The 18,613-nt window shown below is 53.6% G+C and overlaps 1 protein-coding gene across 2 annotated transcripts; it reads right to left on the bottom strand.

The window, feature by feature from the left end:
* Positions 1 to 4,451: 4,451 nt before the first annotated feature.
* On the bottom strand, positions 4,452 to 18,387 carry TMEM11 (transmembrane protein 11). Of its 2 annotated transcripts, XM_039227361.1 has the most exons (3): positions 18,274 to 18,380; positions 15,064 to 15,358; positions 4,452 to 5,363 (listed from the first exon to the last, which is right to left on the bottom strand). In XM_039227361.1, coding segments are annotated over exons 2-3 (519 nt in total). In that variant the 5' UTR covers positions 15,066 to 15,358; positions 18,274 to 18,380; the 3' UTR covers positions 4,452 to 4,846. The 2 variants fall into 2 exon arrangements, with proteins under 2 accessions (XP_039083292.1, XP_039083291.1); XM_039227360.1 differs by lacking the exon at positions 15,064 to 15,358 and having other exon boundaries at positions 18,274 to 18,387.
* Positions 18,388 to 18,613: the final 226 nt, after the last annotated feature.

Genomic DNA, 18,613 nt, shown 5'->3' with positions numbered 1-18,613 from the left:
GCCTATGGTTAGTGTTTAAGGCCGTCAAGTTTCCTGGGAGCCAGGAGGGTGAGGAGTGGGGCACTGGGTCTGGTGATCTTCCCCCACTCCCCCCATGGCCTGAATATTTGAAGGGCCCCTGGTTGAAATGTGGATATAGACACACGGGTTGGCTCCTCATCTTCCAAATAAACCATCTACGTCCCTCCTGACACAGAAGAGAAAGACCTTCCTGTTCACATCAGGGCTGTTAAAGCCAGGGAGGAGCTGGGCCCAAGGCAGCAGTAGCAGCTACTCCAAAGCCTAGCGTTGAAATAAATGGCTAACTGCATAGCAGGTGCTCAGGAAAAGGCAGTGACAGAGAAAGCTGTTCCTCTAAATGGGAACTAGAGAACATCTCTCCTTGGACACTTGTTGACGGGCACTTTCAGCAGGGCCCATATCCAGGTGCTGCCCTTTTCTCTCTGAGAAACATAATGGGCAGCACCTGGAGGCCTGTGTGATCTGCTGCCCTCAGACAAGCACACGGTTAGCAGCCACACGGTCCATCATCAAAAGATGGCATCAAACGCACTTGGCGGCCACTGTGATAGTGGCTGGGAGCCCCCAAGCCCTGACTGGGGTGCAGCCAGGCACACAGAACTTAGAGCAGACATTAGGGTCTCAACCTAGACATGACACTTGAGCCAAAGCCCAAACCACTGGATGTGTATTTACCGCACATTTTTTAAAACTCAACTCACGGGGCGCCTGGGTGGCTTAGTCACTTAAGCGTCCGACTTTCGCTTAGGTCATGATCTCGCGGTTCGTGGGTTCGAGCCCCGCGTCGGGCTCTGTGCTGACTGCCAGCTCAGAGCCTGGAACCTGTTTCAGTCTGTGACTCTCTCTCTGACCCTCCCCTGCTCACGCTGTCTCTCTCTCTCCTAGAAATAAATAAAACATTAAAAAAATAATAATAATAAATAAAATAAAACTCAACTCACTTTCTAAAACTTACTTTAGAAACTTTGTATTCTACCGTACGAATAGCGGATAACGTAACAGAAACAACCATTACTCTCGCTGGATCCGGCTGTCTGCCAAAGGCTGAGGCTGAGGCCCGGCCGCTCTTGAGAAGGTTGGCAAGATCAGAGAGGTATTGAAGATGTGCTCGCACCACACAGATGCTCTCTCCAGCCTTAGAAACTACGAAGAGGACTAAAGGGCCAGCAACTCAGGGTTCTTCAGGATCCATATGTGGCACAAGAAGACGCTGGGGGCCTCTGGAGTTGGGCGTGGCTCCCTGGACAGAGCACTGCCTGGTAAAGGCGGAGCTTGCTGTCTCAACTGGAATGGTGGCCACAGCCCTTCTCTGGGGGCCAGGACCCCACCTTGGCATCTCTTTTTACAAATTTTTTAAAAATTTAGATCCAAGTTAGTTAACATATAGTGTACTAGCGATTTCAGGGATGGAATCTAGTGGTTCATCACGTACATATAACACCCGGCCCTCCTTCCAACGCGTGCCCTCCTTAGTACCCATCACTCATTTAGCCCATCCCCCCACCCGATGCCTGGCCAGCAACCCTCAGTTTGTTCTCTGTATTTAAGAGTCCCTTATGCTTTGTCTCCCTCTCTGTTTGCATATTATTTTTTTCTTACGTTCATCTGTGTATTTTAAATTCCACATGAGTGAAATCATGATTATTTGTCTTTTCTCTGACTTATTTTGCTTAGCACAATACACTCTAGTTCCATCTAGGTTGTTGCAAATGGCAAGATTTCATTCTTTTTAATCTCTGAGTAATATTCCATTGAATATATATACCACATCTTCTTTATCCATGCATCAGTCAGTCGACATTTGGGTTCTTTCCATACTGGCTACTGTTGGTAGTACTGCTATAAACACTGGGGTGCATGTGCCCCCTTCGAATCAGCACTCCTGTCTCCTTTGGATGTATTCCTAGTAGTTCAATTGCTGGGTTGCAGGGTAGTCCTATTTTTAATTTTTTGAGGAACCTCCATACTGTTTTCCAAAGGGGCTGCACCAGTTTGCATTCCCACCAGCGGTGCAAAAGGGTTCCTCTTTCTCCACATCCTCGCCAACATCTTTCGTTGCTTGAGTTGGTTCATTGTAGCCATTTGACAGGTGTGAAGTGGTATCTCATTGTGGTTTTGATTTGTATTTCCCTGATGATGTCACTCTTGCTTTCAGACCGATGTCTGAATACGAATGTCTGCCACCAGGGGTGGGGTTGGTGGTGATGTTCCAGTTTCTCCTTTCTGTGCTCAAAGCTGTGTTCTCCCCTCTCTCATCCTGGGACTGGGGCTGTGGATGAAAAGCTCAATTCTGGATTGCTTCTGCCTGCAGATGAAGTTCAAAGGCACTTTCCACTTTCTTCTTTAGGTCTCCTGGTGTTTCACTGGTCCGAGGGCAGCAGGCACGCCTGTGTTTCATGCCCGAGTCAAGAGCGTGGAAAGTACAACCAAGTGGATTTCCAGACGGCAGCGCCGCACAGCCGTGCCCTGCTGATGGCCGCAGCTCACGCGGGCTCCGGTGGAGGAGCGAGCGCGCAGCTGCCTGGGCGCCCTGCCCGGCTCCCCACACGCCCCACGGAGGGGTCTCCCTCCCTCTCTGCACCAGGGCCTGACAGCTGCTGGACCAGATGTGAACACTTAGGAGGGCACCGAGAGACTGACGGGAGGGGCTGTCAGCGCTGGCCAGGGTCTGTCCCCCGCACTCTTGAGGAGGTGACCTTTACAAAGGCCCTTTGCTCTTCTCTGAAACCGGGGTGAGAGCGGGGGCAGTTCCAACAGGACTCCTGTGATTCGGGTAATGGCACGATGCAGTCACTGAAATGGCACGCACGGGACTCGTGTGGACCTCGCCGAGAAGGGCCCAGCCGACTTGGCCTTTGTTTCTGTTGGCAGTGATTTAAAAATTGCTGTTCCTTCCAGAGCATGGTGGCATGTCACGGAGGAGCAGAACCCACTTGTCAGCGATTTCTAAGAAGGCGGCAGGAACCGAGAAGCCAGCACCCACGGGAGGGAAGTCCTTCCAGGCGCCGGAGGTGTGATCGTGCCACCCCCTTCCCAGCCCATTCGGGACGCCGCTCACGCGGAGGCCTGGAACGCGAAACTCCTGCCCCGTGCTCCCAGCAGCACCGACTCCCCACCTTGGCATGAGACCTGCAACTGAAGTGGCATCTCGGAATCTGGGCCAGTCCACCTGACAAAAATCACCTTGTGGAGTGCAGCCACAGGCAGCCTGTTTGCACTTGGTTTCTATTCCTGGTGAGGGCGTCTGCTCAGCTGAGCCCCCTTTCCCCGAGACGGCTGCTGTGAGTCTACTTCTAGCCTCTCCCCACCCCCACCAGGAAATCTGATGTGCGGGCAGAGCGTGGGGCTCCCTTTCCAAACCTGGGCAGCTTATTACAAGAACACCTACCATTCCGGCCCAGCAGGCTGGGGAGCCGGCAGTCAGACACCCAAGGCATCACGGGCACCCGAACACCTGACACCGATGTGTCTGTCTGGGATCGCAACCCACTTCTCCTCGCTCCGGAGGGCCAGACTGCCATGTGAACAAGTGTGTGCCCGACACCGACTGCCACCCAGCATCCAAAGGAGTGGTTAGTACCTCTAGGCCCCTTGGATTAGTTTTTCAAACTCTTTGTGGACGATGGATGGTCCTTTCTGAAATCTTTTAGCTCTGGATCTCCCTTATAAGAAATGGCCCAGTCACCCCCTTTGAGCTCTGGACACCTTTGCATGCACCTTTCATTATTCTCTGTTATCTGATCTTCCTGATGGAGCCTTTAAAGCTAGGTTCCCTCTTAAGATGGGCCCTTCAGAAAGAAGAACAGTGTAGCTCTTCAGGGAGGACTGAGAGCAGGTCTTAGGAAGGCTGTTAAGGCAGGGGAACTCGACACCTTGGTGGGAGGGTTGACTTTCCATTTATCCAAAACCTGAGAGGGACGTGGAGGATGGCGTGCAATCTGCCCTTTGCTCTGAGGGGACACGGGCCCTGACCGCTGTGGAGTGGGATCCCCAGAGAGGCGCTGATGTGATGGTGCTTCTCAGCCTAAGGCAGTGGGCTTGACCTCAGGCACCACCTCAGGAACCACTTGATGCTCTGAAAAAAATACAAATGCTCATTTGTGTGTCCTTCGAAATCAGGAGCTCTGGCCAGGGGGTCTCAGGCCCCAGTTCTCCACGTGGACCCACATGGAAGAGACCCAGTGACCTCTCGACCTCATCACCTGATCCTACCATGTCCCAGACAGCGTTGAGCAGTGCTGGCCTTGAGCACAAGGCCACGGTCAGATGGGAGACTGCTCTGGGAGGGGTCCTGGCCTGCCCTGGTCAAAGGCCCGTACTTGCTGCAGGTGGTGACACCAGGCGCCCACTGCTGCCCCGGGTGAGCTACCACCCAGGGCAGACCTTGGGCAGCAGCTGCAGGCAGTCACAGAAAGAGAAGACACCCGAGGTTGAAATTCTCATAATTTTAATGGTCAATAGCTTCTGGTTGGCTCTGGATGGTACAGTTAAACAATATACTTAAGGACCTCCCCCCCACCCCGCAAGCGCATTCACACCCCCTCAGTAGCCTCACTGCCGTCCACACCGCACCGCCCGGTCTTCCCAGACTTCCACAGCTCAGACCCCCTGCGGGTTATGGAAATCCACATCTTAGTGTAATGAGTTGAAAACCCCTCGGTACGCCTGTGACCTGTTATTTTTTTAAAATAACAAATATTAAACCAAACAGCTTCCCAGGCTCCGCTGCCGCCTCACAGAGCAGAAACCTGTTGCGGTGGCAATCTGAGTACTCTGCTGTGTCTCATGGGCCGGGCCGACTGCTCCTCTCCCCGCTGTACTGAAATCATACGGCACAGAGTTCGTAAATCTTCTTTACACAGTACACCAGGGCGGCGAGCGCTATCGTGTTGTGCAGTCTCTTTCTGTGCAGGTCGTCCTTCCGGACCAGCACCACCGGCGTGGACGAGGTGAGTGTGTGCAGGGGCAGGCGGGACAGTCTGTAGGCGTCGTACTCCACCTGGTACTTGCAGCAGGGGTCGAACTGCCAGGAGATGCCGTAGAGGGCACAGCAGGCCAGGCTGAGCACGCCCGCGGGCAGGGAGATGTAGTGGGAATACTCCGGGGGCAGCGCCAGCGGGCTGCAGAGGCAGGCGGCGCCCGCCAGCACGGCGGTCTTGTGCAGGCAGTTGCCCACGGTGATCCAGCGGGCGGTCTCGTCGCCGATGCGCGTGGGCTCGATCACGATGTACTTGTACTGGGCTTCCAGGGCCTGCTCCAGCTCGTACTCAAACTGGTCTTGGGCATTCTCCCCACTGTAGATCTCGTGCACGATGTAACAGTCTGTGGCCGACAAGCTCACCCTTGGGGCGGGGGAGACAAAGAAGACGGTCAGGGGGGGACGCGTCCACGCATGTCGGTGCTGGGGCACCGGGCAGAGGTCCGTGCCTGGGGTGTGGGCCTCGCTCAGCTCAGCCCGCGCCCCTCAGGGCCCCCCACACCGCACTTACACGTTTATCCTCCTTGGAACCCAATACACAAGATGGTAAAGTGTTGGATTTTTCTGAGAGAATGATTACTAGAGAAATGTAGGAAGACACAGGAACAAAGGGGCACCCGGATCGACAGCCTATAACGTGCACCAGGCCTGGGGACGGCCTAAGGCAGGGGACAGCCCTGAGTTCCCAAAGGAGCCCCACGGAAGAAAGAACGGTTTCAACCCAGAATCACATCAGCACACAGGCCCAAGGCCGGCAGAATGAAACACGCTCTTGGTTTCTCAGAGCGACTGCAGGAGGATTCTTTGATGGGAACCAACAACCCGAGACCAATAATGGCAGACACTGCCCTTTGCGAAGTTCAAAAGGAGTCATCCCTGTCCTGCGGAACAAAAGATAGACAGGGTCGTCTTGGCCTGGGGTGATGGAGAACAAAACAACTCCGGCTGTCAGCAGAGGGCAAGCTGCACAAAGCCCCCAACACCCTTCACAGTGACTCTGAACTTCAGGGTATGGATGACACAAAGGTCCCCCGGTGTCCTGGCCCATGCTGACCCTGCTCCTCGGGGACTTGGTATTTACTGCCAATAAACGCTCCTCTCATTCACATAGAAACACTGTTCACAAAGACCCACTTCGAGGGGCTGAGCTGATCCAACTTCCCTGGACTAGGGACAGGCCACCTGACGTCACCAGCAGAGACAGATCTGGAGGCTTACGACGACTCAGCTCTAGATCGGGGCCAGAGAGCTGGCTGTGGCCATGGGCCACGGGGCATCACTGGCAGTTTCGGGATCCTACGTGAGGCCCCTCCAGTGCAGACTTCGCATCCAAGTCAGAGTCTTTCCACACCCCTGATGGGCAAACCTAAATATAGACCTTGTCATTTCCATTTGGCTTGCTTCAGCCTGTCCCGATCTTTCCAAATCTCCACACTGCCGTCCAGCATATACTGTTTCTCCTAGTTTTGTGTTCTCTGTTCATCTGGTAAAAAGCCTTCTTTATACCAGGCTCTGAAGGGGACACTGCTAGACATGGCTCGAGGCTGGATCAAGTCACTTAACCCCTATTATAGGCAGTGCAGAGCCCCTCTCACACATGCCTCAGCGGCTCTGAAAACAAGGTCACCCCCAGGACTTCCAGGTCCTAGCCTCCCTCAGAGATGAAAGCAATTACGTGTTAGGTTTGTCACGGGCACACTTCAAGGACAAAGGACAGAGACAGACCCCTGAGCACTCCTTCCACTTAGTACTCCCAGGCAGGATTCAGCGCAGTAGAAACTTTCAGCCACAAATAAGCAAACCTAAGAGGCGGTTTCGCTCTGTTAGGAAAATGCCTGATCAATACTCTCCTGTGGTCACATCAGAAAGGAAAAGTCACTTAGGGGCATCTGGGTGGCTCACTCGGTTGAGTAACCGACTTCAGCTCAGGTCATGATCTCGAGGTCCATGAGTTCAAGCCCCGCCTTGGGCTCTGTGCTAACAGCTCAGAGCCTGGAGCCTGCTTTCGATTCCACGTCTCCCTCTCTCTCCGCCCCTCCCCCTGCTTGTACTCTCTCTCTCTCAAAAAAGAAATTAAAAAAAAAAAAAAGGAAAGGAAAAGTCGCTGGCAATGGGCTGACTGTGCCGCCAAAGGCAGGGGGAAGGGCATCCTCCAGGAGGGGCCTCCGTTCCCAGGTGGGAACCACTTTAGCAAAAGGCACTGACTGGGACTCGGGCATAGGGAACTCTTTATCGTGAAAAGGTAACTGTAATTAAGCTGGGCTCAAGGAAGCCTCCTAATTAAATCACAGGCCCTAATTAAATGGTGTGCACTAGGGAGAAGTCGTTCCCTGGGGGTCGGACAAGAAGCCGCCTCAACACGGGACGTTGCCACGGCCGCTCACTAGTAGTCAGGGCTGCCTCTCCAGGATCAGTTAATGAGCTGTTTCCACAAGAATCTCCTGGAAGTTGACAAAACAGGAAAAGTGGGGTTTTCCTTTCGGAGGCCTCCACTTGGTTTTCGCTCAGGGGGAGATGGTGCTTGTTTTGGCCTTTCCTCGCAGGCAAGACGCGGCACTTTGTTTATTTAAAAAAATTTTTTTTAAATGTCATTTTAATTTGAGAGACAGAGTGAGCGGGGGAGGGGCAGAGAGAGAGGGAGACACAGAATCCAAAGGAGGCTCCAGGCTCCAAGCTGTCAGCACAGAGCCCGACACAGGGCTCAAACCCACGGAATGTGTGATGATGACCTGACCTAAAGGCATTTGCTCAACCCACTGAGCCACCCAGACGCCCCAGGATGTGTGCTTTAGAAGCCAGTTAGGAAACCAGCAAACCTGAGCGTCAGGGTTTCCAGCTGGCCGGACAGGTCACTGGGAAGGGGCGGACGGCGCCAGCGCGGGCAGGGGGAGGGAGAGGACCTGGTCCCAGGAAGCCCAGAGACTTCCCGCACATTTTCGAGTTGTGAGGAGGAGGCACTTCCAAGGCCGCGTGTGACCGCTATCAAAGTGAGGCCAGGGATGCCTTTCTGGCCACAAAGTTCCTCTAGAACATTCAAAGCCAAGCGTGGGTGTCAAGATTGGGATTCTAGAATGTTCCTGCCCAAACCCAACTCGACCTCAGTACAGTGCCCTCTCTGCCCAGCCGACTGTGGGAAAAAGTACTGTAAAAGTACTGTAAAGTACTCATAAGAAAATGTCTGTTGAAGCCCCACCGATCTAGAACACACTGCTCCATTCTGGAGACACATCAGCAGGCAGATCCCACCTCGCCCTCCCCCAGCTTCCACGAGCCCGGCCGGCATCCCCGTCCACGCCGCCTGCCTTTCCCCAGCGCAGGGGCAGCACAGTGGGCTCGGGGCTCTCCTGTCCTCTGTGGACACGGAGGAGCAGGTGCATCCCTAGGTACCCTCCAGCCTGACAGTGAGAGGCCAGCACCCTCCAGGTTCCTGTCTCACGGCTGCTGTCACGTGTGCCCTGCTCCAGGCCCAACAGCACAGGGACCACAGTGAGTGGACATGGGCGGCTGTCCACCCTCTGGCCTCCGGCTGCTGGCAGTCGCAAACACCACAGCTCAGACTTGTGTGTGGACGCGGGTATGCTCCCCCAGGACACACACGCAGGTCGGCCAAAGCGCGGTGGCTCCCTGAAGCCCCCACGGCTCTCTGTGGCCACCCCACTCCTACCCATCACCAGCCACCCACAGGGTAAAACAAAAGAGCACAAGCCACATTGAAGTAACCTCCCAGGAGCCTGCAAACAAGGCAGCCTCCGAGGCCGGCCCAGCGGGTGGTGCCTATGCCGCTACCCTGACCCTCTTGAATCCTCTCAAAGCCAAACCACGAGGCCCAAACTCAGGAAAGGATTGTTTCATTGGGAAAGGGTGTAATCTGAAGTCTGGAGAAGTAGATTTCCAGGATATACAAGGAGACGGTAAGGTACAGCGCGCATATGCACATACACGTGCATGCACAGACACGCACATGCACGCACGTCGGGGCCCCCAACTGTTAGAGGCCACCGCATCAAGTACTCAACATCTACTCCTTCCACCTGCTCCATGGCTTGGGGTGCCCTATGTGGCCATGAATGTAGGTGTTAAGAGCTGCCCGGCCATAGGCTCCAGTCATGATCTCACAGTCTATGGGTTCAAGACCCACATCCGGCTCTATGCTGACAGCTCAGAGCCTGGAGTCTGCATCAGATTCTGTCTCTGTCTCTTCTCTCCTGCTTGTATTCTGTCTACCAAAAATAAGTAAACATTAAAAAAAAAAAATAGCCAACTGGGAGTCTTTGGGGCTTCCAAAGGGACAATATTGGCGCCTCCCATGGCAGGTGTGAAATGACCAGTAAGAGTCCCTAATAAAGAGTTCAGGTAAAAAAAAAAAAAGAGCATGAGAGAGAAAGAGCAATGAAGGAAAAGTTAAGAGATGGGTGAAAAAGGCCAAGTCCAAAATAGTGAGTAGGGTGTGCAATCTGCAGTGGACATGTTTGCTTTTCCACGCAGCACTTCCGGAAATACAAGGACCTGAGAATTCTATCACTTGGGGAGGGGCATGGAGGGGCTCGGGAAAGAAAGGAGAGTCCCGTTTACCAAATGGCTTCTGAACCTTTTGAGTTTAGCATACTCCGTGGTACTTACCACAGGGTAAGGGTTATGCTCCTACACACCCCTGCCAGTGCTCACATGAATGTGCACATCAAGCCCTTCACTTGCCTGGGGAGCAGAGCATCAACCCATCTGAGCTGGGTGGCTGCTGTGGATGTGGCCTCAGGGTCATGGGCACTTGTGACCAGGGCTCTTGAATCTGCCTCCCTCCCTCCGCCTTCCACCAGAGTAGGCCTGAGACCCTCCACCCTCCTCTGAAGCTGCACTGGCATCAGAGGAATGCCCTGGGAACACTGGCTTCGTAGTGAGAAGGTGGCCGTAATGATGCAACCCGATAAACTCCATTCTGCGTATGTGGGCACCTTCTCTGTGCATCTGGCAGCCTGCCAGCATGTGGCCCCGGGGTCCCCTGCACCATCGGGCAACTATTCTCAGGGGAAACGGACATTACAGAAGTAGTCTCAAGCATGGGATCCCCAAAGTCTGGTACCTCCCCAAGAGTCAGAGCTGTGCAAAACTGTTCCGAGCAGCACTGTCTGAGAAGAGCAAAACTGATGGGAAGGGATGGACACATCGAGCTGTTTCTCCAGGGGAGGGAAACTGGACATGCAGCTGAAGCCTCCCCTGCAAAGCAAAGGGGAGGGGAGAGCAGATCCAGAGCACCTGTAGGCAAACATACACATTCAGAAGCACACGGAACCAAGGGTCCGGTATTTAGCAACGGTTTCAAGTGTGGTAACTAGGAAGCCAAGCAAGGGAAGGACAATTCAGGAGCAAGCTGGCCTCTGCCTGTGGGAAGGAACATGGGGGCCAGGATAACGCTCGTTTTCCACTCTTGGGTTGAGCAGTGAGCACACAGGGTTAGTAACTGCCTTCAGACCACATGGAATACGCGTGAAACGTCCCGTCCTACCCATCAGTAGGTGTACAGGTCAGTAGTGTTAGGTCACACTGCTGTGCAAGCAGTGTCCATAACAGCTTCATCCTGCAAAACGACAACTTCATCCTCATTAAACCACAGCTCCCAGCACCCACCCCACTTCTACTTTGTGTGTCTGTGAAATTGACAACCTTAGGAACCACATGTTAAGTGAATCATATGGTATTTGTTCTTCTGTGACTCGCTTACTTAACATAACGTTCCTAAGGTTCATTCATGTTATACAGCAGGAGTCAGAATTTACTTTCTTTTTAAGGATGAACAAACAATACTGCATCGTATGTATTGACTGCACCTGTTTATCCATCCGTCCGTCCATCATGCTCGGGCTACTTCCCCCTTCCAGCTACTGGGAATGATACTTCTGGAAACATGGTACAAAACTATCTGCTTAAGTCTCTGCTTTTAATCCTTCTGGATATATATCTAGAAGGAAAGCTATTGGATCATGTATTAATTCATTTTTAAAAATTTTTAGAGAGATCCATGTGTGTGTGCGTGAGCAGGGGAGGGGCAGAGAGAGCAAATCCCAAGCAGACTCTACACTGTCACCACAGAGCCTGATGTGGGGCTCGAACTCACGAACCACGAGATAACGACCTGAGCTGAAGTTGGACACTCAACAGACCGTTCTGGTTGTAAATAGGTGTGAGGCAGTATCTCACTGTGGTTCTCCTTTGTACTTTTTAATAACCGCGCTATTGAGACAGAAGTGACATGCCACCCAATTCACCCATCTGCAGTGCACCGTTCAGTGGCTCAGCACTTGCACCACGCTGTGTAACAAACAGCACAATCAATATTAGAGTATTTCCATCACCTTAAAAAGAAACCTCACTGTCCCCCATTTCCCCCACCCCTCTCCAGCCCCTGGCCACACCAGTCCACTGACTGACTCCCTGGACTCACCTCCTCTGGACATTTCCTAGAAATGCAATGACATTTGTAGTCTTTTGTGACTGGCTGCTTTCATTTAGCATAATGTTTTCAAGGGTCAGACATATGGTAGCAAATTTATGACTTCCCACATGTTAAGAAACAGACTTTGGTGTGTTCAACGTAACAATTTTTTAAATTCCCAGATGAAACATCTGGAGGGAAGTATCACAGATGCTGTATATGAAAAGAGGTCAGCAAAGGTTTTCTCTGGATGGTGGCCCAACAGGGTGACTAAAATTTTATTTTCCTCCAAACGGTATCTGTATTTTTCAATAAAGTAAACAAATAACGGGGCGCCTGGGTGGCTTAGTCGGTTAAGCGTCCGACTTTCGCTTAGGTCATGATCTCGCGGTTTGTGGGTTCGAGCCCCGCGTCAGGCTCTGTGCTGACAGCTAGCTCAGAGCCTGGAGCCTGTTTCAGATTCTGTATCTCCCTCTCTCTCTGACCCTCCCCTGCTCACGCTGTGTCTGTCTTTCTCTCTCTCTCCTAGAAATAAAAAAAAAACAAAAAACAAAAAAACAAGTAGCTATGTGTTTCACTTATAATAATGGGAAAATTAACTGTACCCTTTTTCTTAAAAAGAAAAACCTTGTTCTACAGCCTCATATCCCGTGGGTGACGAGACCCCACAGCCGCGGGCCCTCCGCAGCCGAGGCGGGCAGGCAGGAGCCCAGTTTGGGCTGCGGCAGCATCTCTGTGCTCGCGGAGAAGCCCACGCTGCCGGGGGACAAGCCTACCACCGCAAGCCTAGCCACAGACAGAACCTCGTGGCCGGGGTGTCCTGCCGGTGAGGACGAGGAAAACCCCACTGCCACGGTCACTCAAGCAGGCCGCCACCACGTTCTGGTCCTGGCGGCAGCAGCAGCACCTAACCTAACCACGTCCTGGGGTGGCCCTGGGCTCACGGGCAGCCCGCGGCGGGAGCCCCCCTCTGAGGCCCAAAGGATGCCAACTCAGAGCTCCGTGAAGGCAGCTGTTTTCGTCACGGTATCCCCTGCCCCGGGCCTGAATGTGACGGGCCACCAAAAGCCGTCAGGGGCGCTGATGGTTAAACGTCCAATTTCAGTTCAGGTCATGATCTCGCGGTTCATGAGTTTGGGCCCCACGTCGGGCTCCATGCTGACAGTGTGGGGTCTGCTTGGGACTCGCTCTCCCTCTCTCTCTGCCCCCTTCCCCACTTATTCATTCTCTCTCTCAAAATAAATAAACTTTAAAAAAAAAAAAAAAGACATTAGTGGAAACTCATTTCAAATGAGTAACAGGAGAAAAACAATGACATTAAACTAGGTCCATATGTCAGGTTGCTTTCTACCTACTAAGCACACGGTCCCTCAATTACCTCCGCCATGCGAGGCGCTGGACTTTACCTTGGCCCCAGGTCTAGGGGACCGTACCGCAGGCTTCCTCAGGAGCCAGAGGCAGGAGGACTCTACACTGCGCATTTACAGCCTAATGAGGGAGCGCTTGAGGGGGGCTCAGCAGCTAGGCATCCGCCTCCTGGTTGCAGTTCAGGTCATGATCTCGGGGTCCGTGGGGTTGAACCCTGTGCTGGGCTCTGCACTGATAGCGTGGAGGCCGCTTGGGGCTCACTCTCGCACAATCTCTCTCTCTCTCTCTCTCTGCCCCTCCCTCACTGACACTCTATCTCAAAATAAATACAAAAACCTAAAAAAGAAGTTGGAGAATAAAAAAAAAAAAAGAGTGGGGGCAATTAGTAGAGAAAGACACAGGCAGGGAGCCCCAAATATTGCGGATGGTTTCAAACCGGCCAAGTAATTTCCATGGGCCGCTGACATTTCCATCAGTTTCAGAGAAAGCCACAAGCCAGACAACACTTCCCTCCCCGGCGCTCTGCTGGCTGAGCAGCTCTGCCGTGGGAAGAACACAGCGCACCAAGTGTGGGAGTCAAGAGACCTGGATTCAAGCTCCCTCTCGGTTACTCACTGGCTTTGTGTCCAAGGGCAAAACCCCTCGCAGCGCCCGGCGGCCCCTTGTCACCTGGGGCAAGGCCTGAGCTCTCCCCCCAGGGCGGCAATGAGGCTGGAGCGGGGTCAGGTGTGCACACTGAAGTGACAGCAGCAAAGCACCGCCCCAATGTAAGGCCCACACAGCTTTTATAACGGAATTAACTAAAACTGAAATAAAGAGGCGCCTGGGTGGCTCGGTCAGTTGAGCTTCCCAATCAGTTTGGGCTCAGGCAATAATCTCACGGCTCATGGGTTCAAGCCCCATGTCGGGGTCTGCGCTGATGAGCCTCCTTGGGATTCTCTCTCTGCTCCTCCCCCACTTGCGTGCGCAGCATGCACACACTCTCCCCCCCATCCCCTCCCTCCAAATAAATAAATAGCCTTAAAAAAAAAAAAACCTATAAAATAAAAAATCCAGTTCCTCAGACGCTGTGGCCACTCTTCAACCTCTCAATGCGCACATATGGCTAGTGGCTCCCCGATGGGCAGCACAGATGCAGGACACCTCTGTCACATCACAAAATCCCACTGACCGGCCCTGAGCTAGAGAACGCTATGGCTGCTAGCTGCTTACTGGCCTTCCCAGAGCTCTGTGGCCCAGCCAGGGGCTGCTGGTACCAGGGACAGAGCAGGAGGTTCCCCTGTGGGGGCTCTGTGCAGTGGCTCCCACCCCGCCACCCCCTCCCACCGCCCCTGCTCACTGAGGCCCAGGACACGGAAGCCAACCTAAGGCCTGGCTTCAGCTGCGCACCCCCCCACCCCACCCCATCCCTGGATGCAAGGCCGCCCCTCCATTCTTCAGAGTCGGGCCTGACCTGGAATGTGGCCTATGGGACTGAACCGCTGAGGCACAAGTCAGTGCCGCTGGAATGCAGACTGCTCACGTAAGTCAAGGAAAACGGACGTTCATGCCTACGAGGATGAACCCCAGCAGACAATCTTAACGAGCAGATTTCTGGGAGCAGAACATGTGGTCCGACCGTGCCGCACTCCAGCTTCTGGCAGTCGGCCGAGTAGGCCCCTGAGGGCTGTGCGCCCCGAGACTTGGGTGTGGCTGCCGTACCAGTGTCGCTCATCCAGACCAGGAGGAAAGGAGCATCTTTACCACACACTAGAGCCAAAAGGGCAGTTTTCCAAGAGAAAAAAAATGCCCTAGACCCCGAAGGTTCCTCAGCTCTGGACGGAAAGGATCAGGCCACAGTGAGGAGAATGTCGCTCCCGGAATGTGCGCCACCTGCCCTCAGAGCTTGTGGCCCATCTGTTCAGCTGGCCTGGGAACGGCACCCTCCACCAGCCACCCAGGACCACGTCTGTCCGATTCGCAGATGAAGCGGAGGGGACAGAGAGGAGGACCAAGTCCTGCGGAACTAGGTGGCACAGGGGGACGGGCACGCAGGCCCTTGGAACCGCCGCCTAAACCTGCTGGCGCAGACGGCGGCTCGAGCCAGGGGAGGCGAGGGCCGCCGACAGCGACCTCACACTAAAACCGGAGCATGTGGGCCAGTGAGTACGGCCCTCAACACCCCGGGTCTTTGAACGGCGCTGTGGCCTTGCACCACGGTCAGAATCAGATCAAGGACATCTTCACACGATGCGAAAAACCGGAACTGAGAGCACGTGGCTATACTCACATTCCAACAATCACGGAGAACTCAGGGAGGCTCAGAGGCCCTGAGGGAGTGGAGATGAGCAGCCCGAGTGGGACAGGCGGGACCGTCTGTGAGCTGGTCCGGGTTGGCACCCGAGTGGCAGGACTCACAGACACCTGCACTGTGCCTTCCTAGATGGGCAAGTGTGTCTCAGAGACGCCGACAGGACAAGTGGCAATCTGTCTCGTGTGCTCGCTGCCAGGGTGCTGAATTTTGGACAAGAATTCAGGTTACAGCTCAGAGTCTGATGTTCTTCATTACAAACACTGTTGATTCCCTGGATTTAACGGAGTGGAGAGAAAAATCAACATGCAAGCAGCTATCATTTTGCGATTTCTTACCCCTGTCCTATTTTAGTCTAGACCAGTGTCCTCGTATCAACAGAACTTTCTGCAGTGATGGAGGTGTTCTCTGTCTGCCCCATCCAATATGGTAGCCCCAAGCCACCTGTGGCTACTGAGCACATGAAATGTGACTAGTGTGACTGAGGAGCTGAATTTTCTCATCTGACTGATTTTTACTTTTTTAAAAAAAGATTTTATTTTTTTAAGTAATCTCTACACCCGCCGTGGGGCTTGAACTCAACCCCGGAGACCAAGAGTCGCATGTGTTACCGACTGAACCAGCCAGGAGCCCCTGTTTTTAATTAACTTAAATTTAATCGTCCCATGTGACTAGTGGCTACCGAATGAACACAGCTCCAGACTTGAGAACCAGGTAAAGAATTCACACGTTGTGTATTCTAAAGTGGACCGTCAGGAACACGCGGTCTTGGGGACAGTCTGGCAGTAGACAGGGCCTTAAGTTTGCCCAACGTGTTGCTCTGCTCCAGCCCCTGCCCCAAACCGGGCAATGTGTCCTTCAGTTTCAGCATAAAGCAGACTCCAGCTAGGTGTCGAGCAATTCCAGAAAGTGGTCCTACAATGTGCAGCTGAGATCCGAGGCAGCACGAAGGTGACATGGAACAAAGTCATTTAAGAGGGCCATAAACAGCCTATTTCTGTCGTTGGAGCCAATAATATGCTTGGGCCTCTTAATCTGCGGTGCCGGGCAATCCATTAATCCAGCCTGCCCCACCCGAAGTCTTTCCACCCACTGAGCAGGAATGGAGGTGTGCCCAGAAGGTAGCTAGCCGGCCCGGCAGCGGGTTAGGTTTCCCTCCCCTGCTCAGCGTGGAAGGCTCTTCGGGAAACTGGGACTGGGATCGACCAAATGACCCCTCTGACAGCGCCTGGCTATGGCCTCGCAGCAAACCATGGGTTCCCCCCAGCCTCACCCTGATATCTGGCAGGAAGAGAGACGGTGCCCCCCTAATCACAAAACGCCCCGTCCCCGGCCGACACATGGCATCTGCACGAGTGAGCAGACTCTTCAGTTCTAGGCCAAAGGTTGCAACCTGAACACCTAAGGAGACGAGGCAGGCGACCGTGGTGAGTCAAGCTGTCAGGTAAGTAATGAACTAGACAGCATTTGCCTTGGCCAAAAATGTCGGCCACCACTCAGCTTTTCAAGGGAGTTTTATGTGAAATCTGTCAAGTTCTAAGTATTGGCAACTAACTTAAATTCCTTTTTTTAAAACCAAGGGTCAGCAGTCAAGGGCTGGATTCAGCCTCTGGGCTGCTGGTTTGAAAACTCAGTTTTGAATTAATGCTGGTCTGCAACCACGAAGAAAAAAAATCCCCAGTATCTGATTTCTTAGATCAATAAAAGGTTAACTTGTGCTGGCACAGCCCCTGGATGATGTCTGGGGCATCCCCATTTGGCCTGTTCAGTTGTTTTTATCCAGTAAGGAGAAATGCCTTTCAGAGAGTCTGGGTTTTCGAAACAGGCTACTTCCTATTACTAACGGATTAATGTTCAGATTGAAGACCTTGCAAACGTTGTTTGCCAGGTTTAAAAACCATCTGGAAACCTTTAACTTCATCCTACGGTCTGATCTAAGAAATACCAGACGGGAGTTGGAAAAACAAAAATATCTGCTTGCCATTCACTGCTCTTCCACGGAAGAGGAAATGCAGAACAGATAATGCTGGATAACTCTGAGCTTAAGAAGAAAATGCAAGCTGGTTTATCACCACTATCAGAAAGGATGAGCTGAGCAAGCCTTCTGCACGAAACAGCAATGAGTATGTGATGGAATCAAAGAAAAGGAATAGGAGGGTAGTTGAGAGAAGGGGGGAGAAAGAGAACTTTTCCGCTTAATGAGCCTCTCCAAAAAGACAAAAAAAGCAAACACAAAACTTTCCTGCTGACCTCTGCCATACCAACCAAGCCATAACAAAATGGACTGAAGGGCTGAATCCAGGTGATTCCAACAAGACACATCCTTTCCCAAATTTCTAGTAGCTGAACAGCTAGTGGCTTCTGCCAGCTGAAACTGCTTTCCTGAAGCAGAAAATTGTAAATCCAACGCGAAACACGAAAACTATTCCAATCTCATCTTCTAGAAGTCAGTTCTCCTAATGGAGATCCACCTTGGAAGAAGTAAGTCCCTAGCTCCCTACCCACACACCATTCATCAGGAAAGGTCACTTTAAAGGACTTCCACCGCAGGGGCGCTTGCAGAGAACCCGCGAAAAGTCTCAAGAATCGAGGGTTCCAGGAAGCGGCCGGTTCTCGGCCCGGGAGACACACTGGGGAAGGTTAAGTCTCCCCTGATAAACGTGCAGACTGCACTGCCCTTCCCGAAGCAGGCCCACTTGGTGAAGGTTTCTCCTTCCTTCTCCCTCCCCAGAGCCATTCCTCGCCACGTCAGGGGTCGCGGCCGAGATGACCACGGCTCGTGACCAGGTGGAACGGGAGCTCCGGCCGCCGCTCGGCCGCGGGATGCTAGGCGGGTCCCTCGGGCCTGAGCTGGGCTCCCGATCCTTCCCGCGTGGCCCGGCCTCGGCCCCGGGCCCGACCCTGTACGTCCGCGGCCCACCTCGCCCGGTCCCGCCATCGTCACCTCCCCTGAGCCCTCCATGGAGACCGCTTCAGCCCAGCTGGAGGGGGCGCCGGCTCCCACCCAGATCCTGGATCGGCCCGAGCAGGAACCCCGCGTGCCCCGCAGGGGTACGAGGCGGGCGGGTGGGCGAGAAGGGGGAGTCCTGGTACGAAGGCAGGGACAGCGGTGCGGCTCCAGGAGGCTTCACTGTCTCCTCGGCTCCTGAGCCACTTGCCCTGGGAGAGCAACAGGCCCCGGAATCTCACCTCTCTCGGGCGCTGCCGCCACTGCTGCCCGGGCCAAGACGCCTCCTTCCCCAAGCGGCCATCTTGGAGACACTCTGCTCGCAAATGTCTCGCGCCAAGGCGGCCTCGGGATAGCGGGCGGACGGAAGGGAAATGTAGTCCGGGCCACAGCCCCGGACTGCCCAGGAGGTGAAAATCGAGCCCCACGAGACTACAATGTCCACAATGCATCCCGCGCGCCGGAAGCACCGCCTCCTTGAGGTCGCCTGGGGGATGTAGTCCTCAAACCGGGCGGAGTGGAAAGAGGCACCCTGGGAAGAGTTCTATTCAGGGCACCTTTTTAGAAATTAAAATTCCCAGA

The sequence above is a fragment of the Hyaena hyaena genome, unplaced genomic scaffold (genome assembly GCF_003009895.1).
Source record: "Hyaena hyaena isolate Hyena2069 unplaced genomic scaffold, ASM300989v1 scaffold_27, whole genome shotgun sequence".
In the NCBI taxonomy this organism is placed as follows: domain Eukaryota; kingdom Metazoa; phylum Chordata; class Mammalia; order Carnivora; family Hyaenidae; genus Hyaena; species Hyaena hyaena.
Note: the sequence above shows the minus strand (reverse complement) of the source record. Positions and strands in the feature narration are given on the sequence as shown.

Coding starts and splice junctions, on each gene's coding strand:
- TMEM11 (XM_039227360.1), bottom strand. CDS start 18,335: ATGGCCGCTTGGGGAAGGAGGCGTCTTGGCCCGGGCAGCAGTGGCGGC. Junction 5,364..18,273: donor GGCGGCAGCGCCCGAGAGAG/GTGAGATTCCGG, acceptor CCCCGCCCCAAG/GGTGAGCTTGTCGGCCACAG.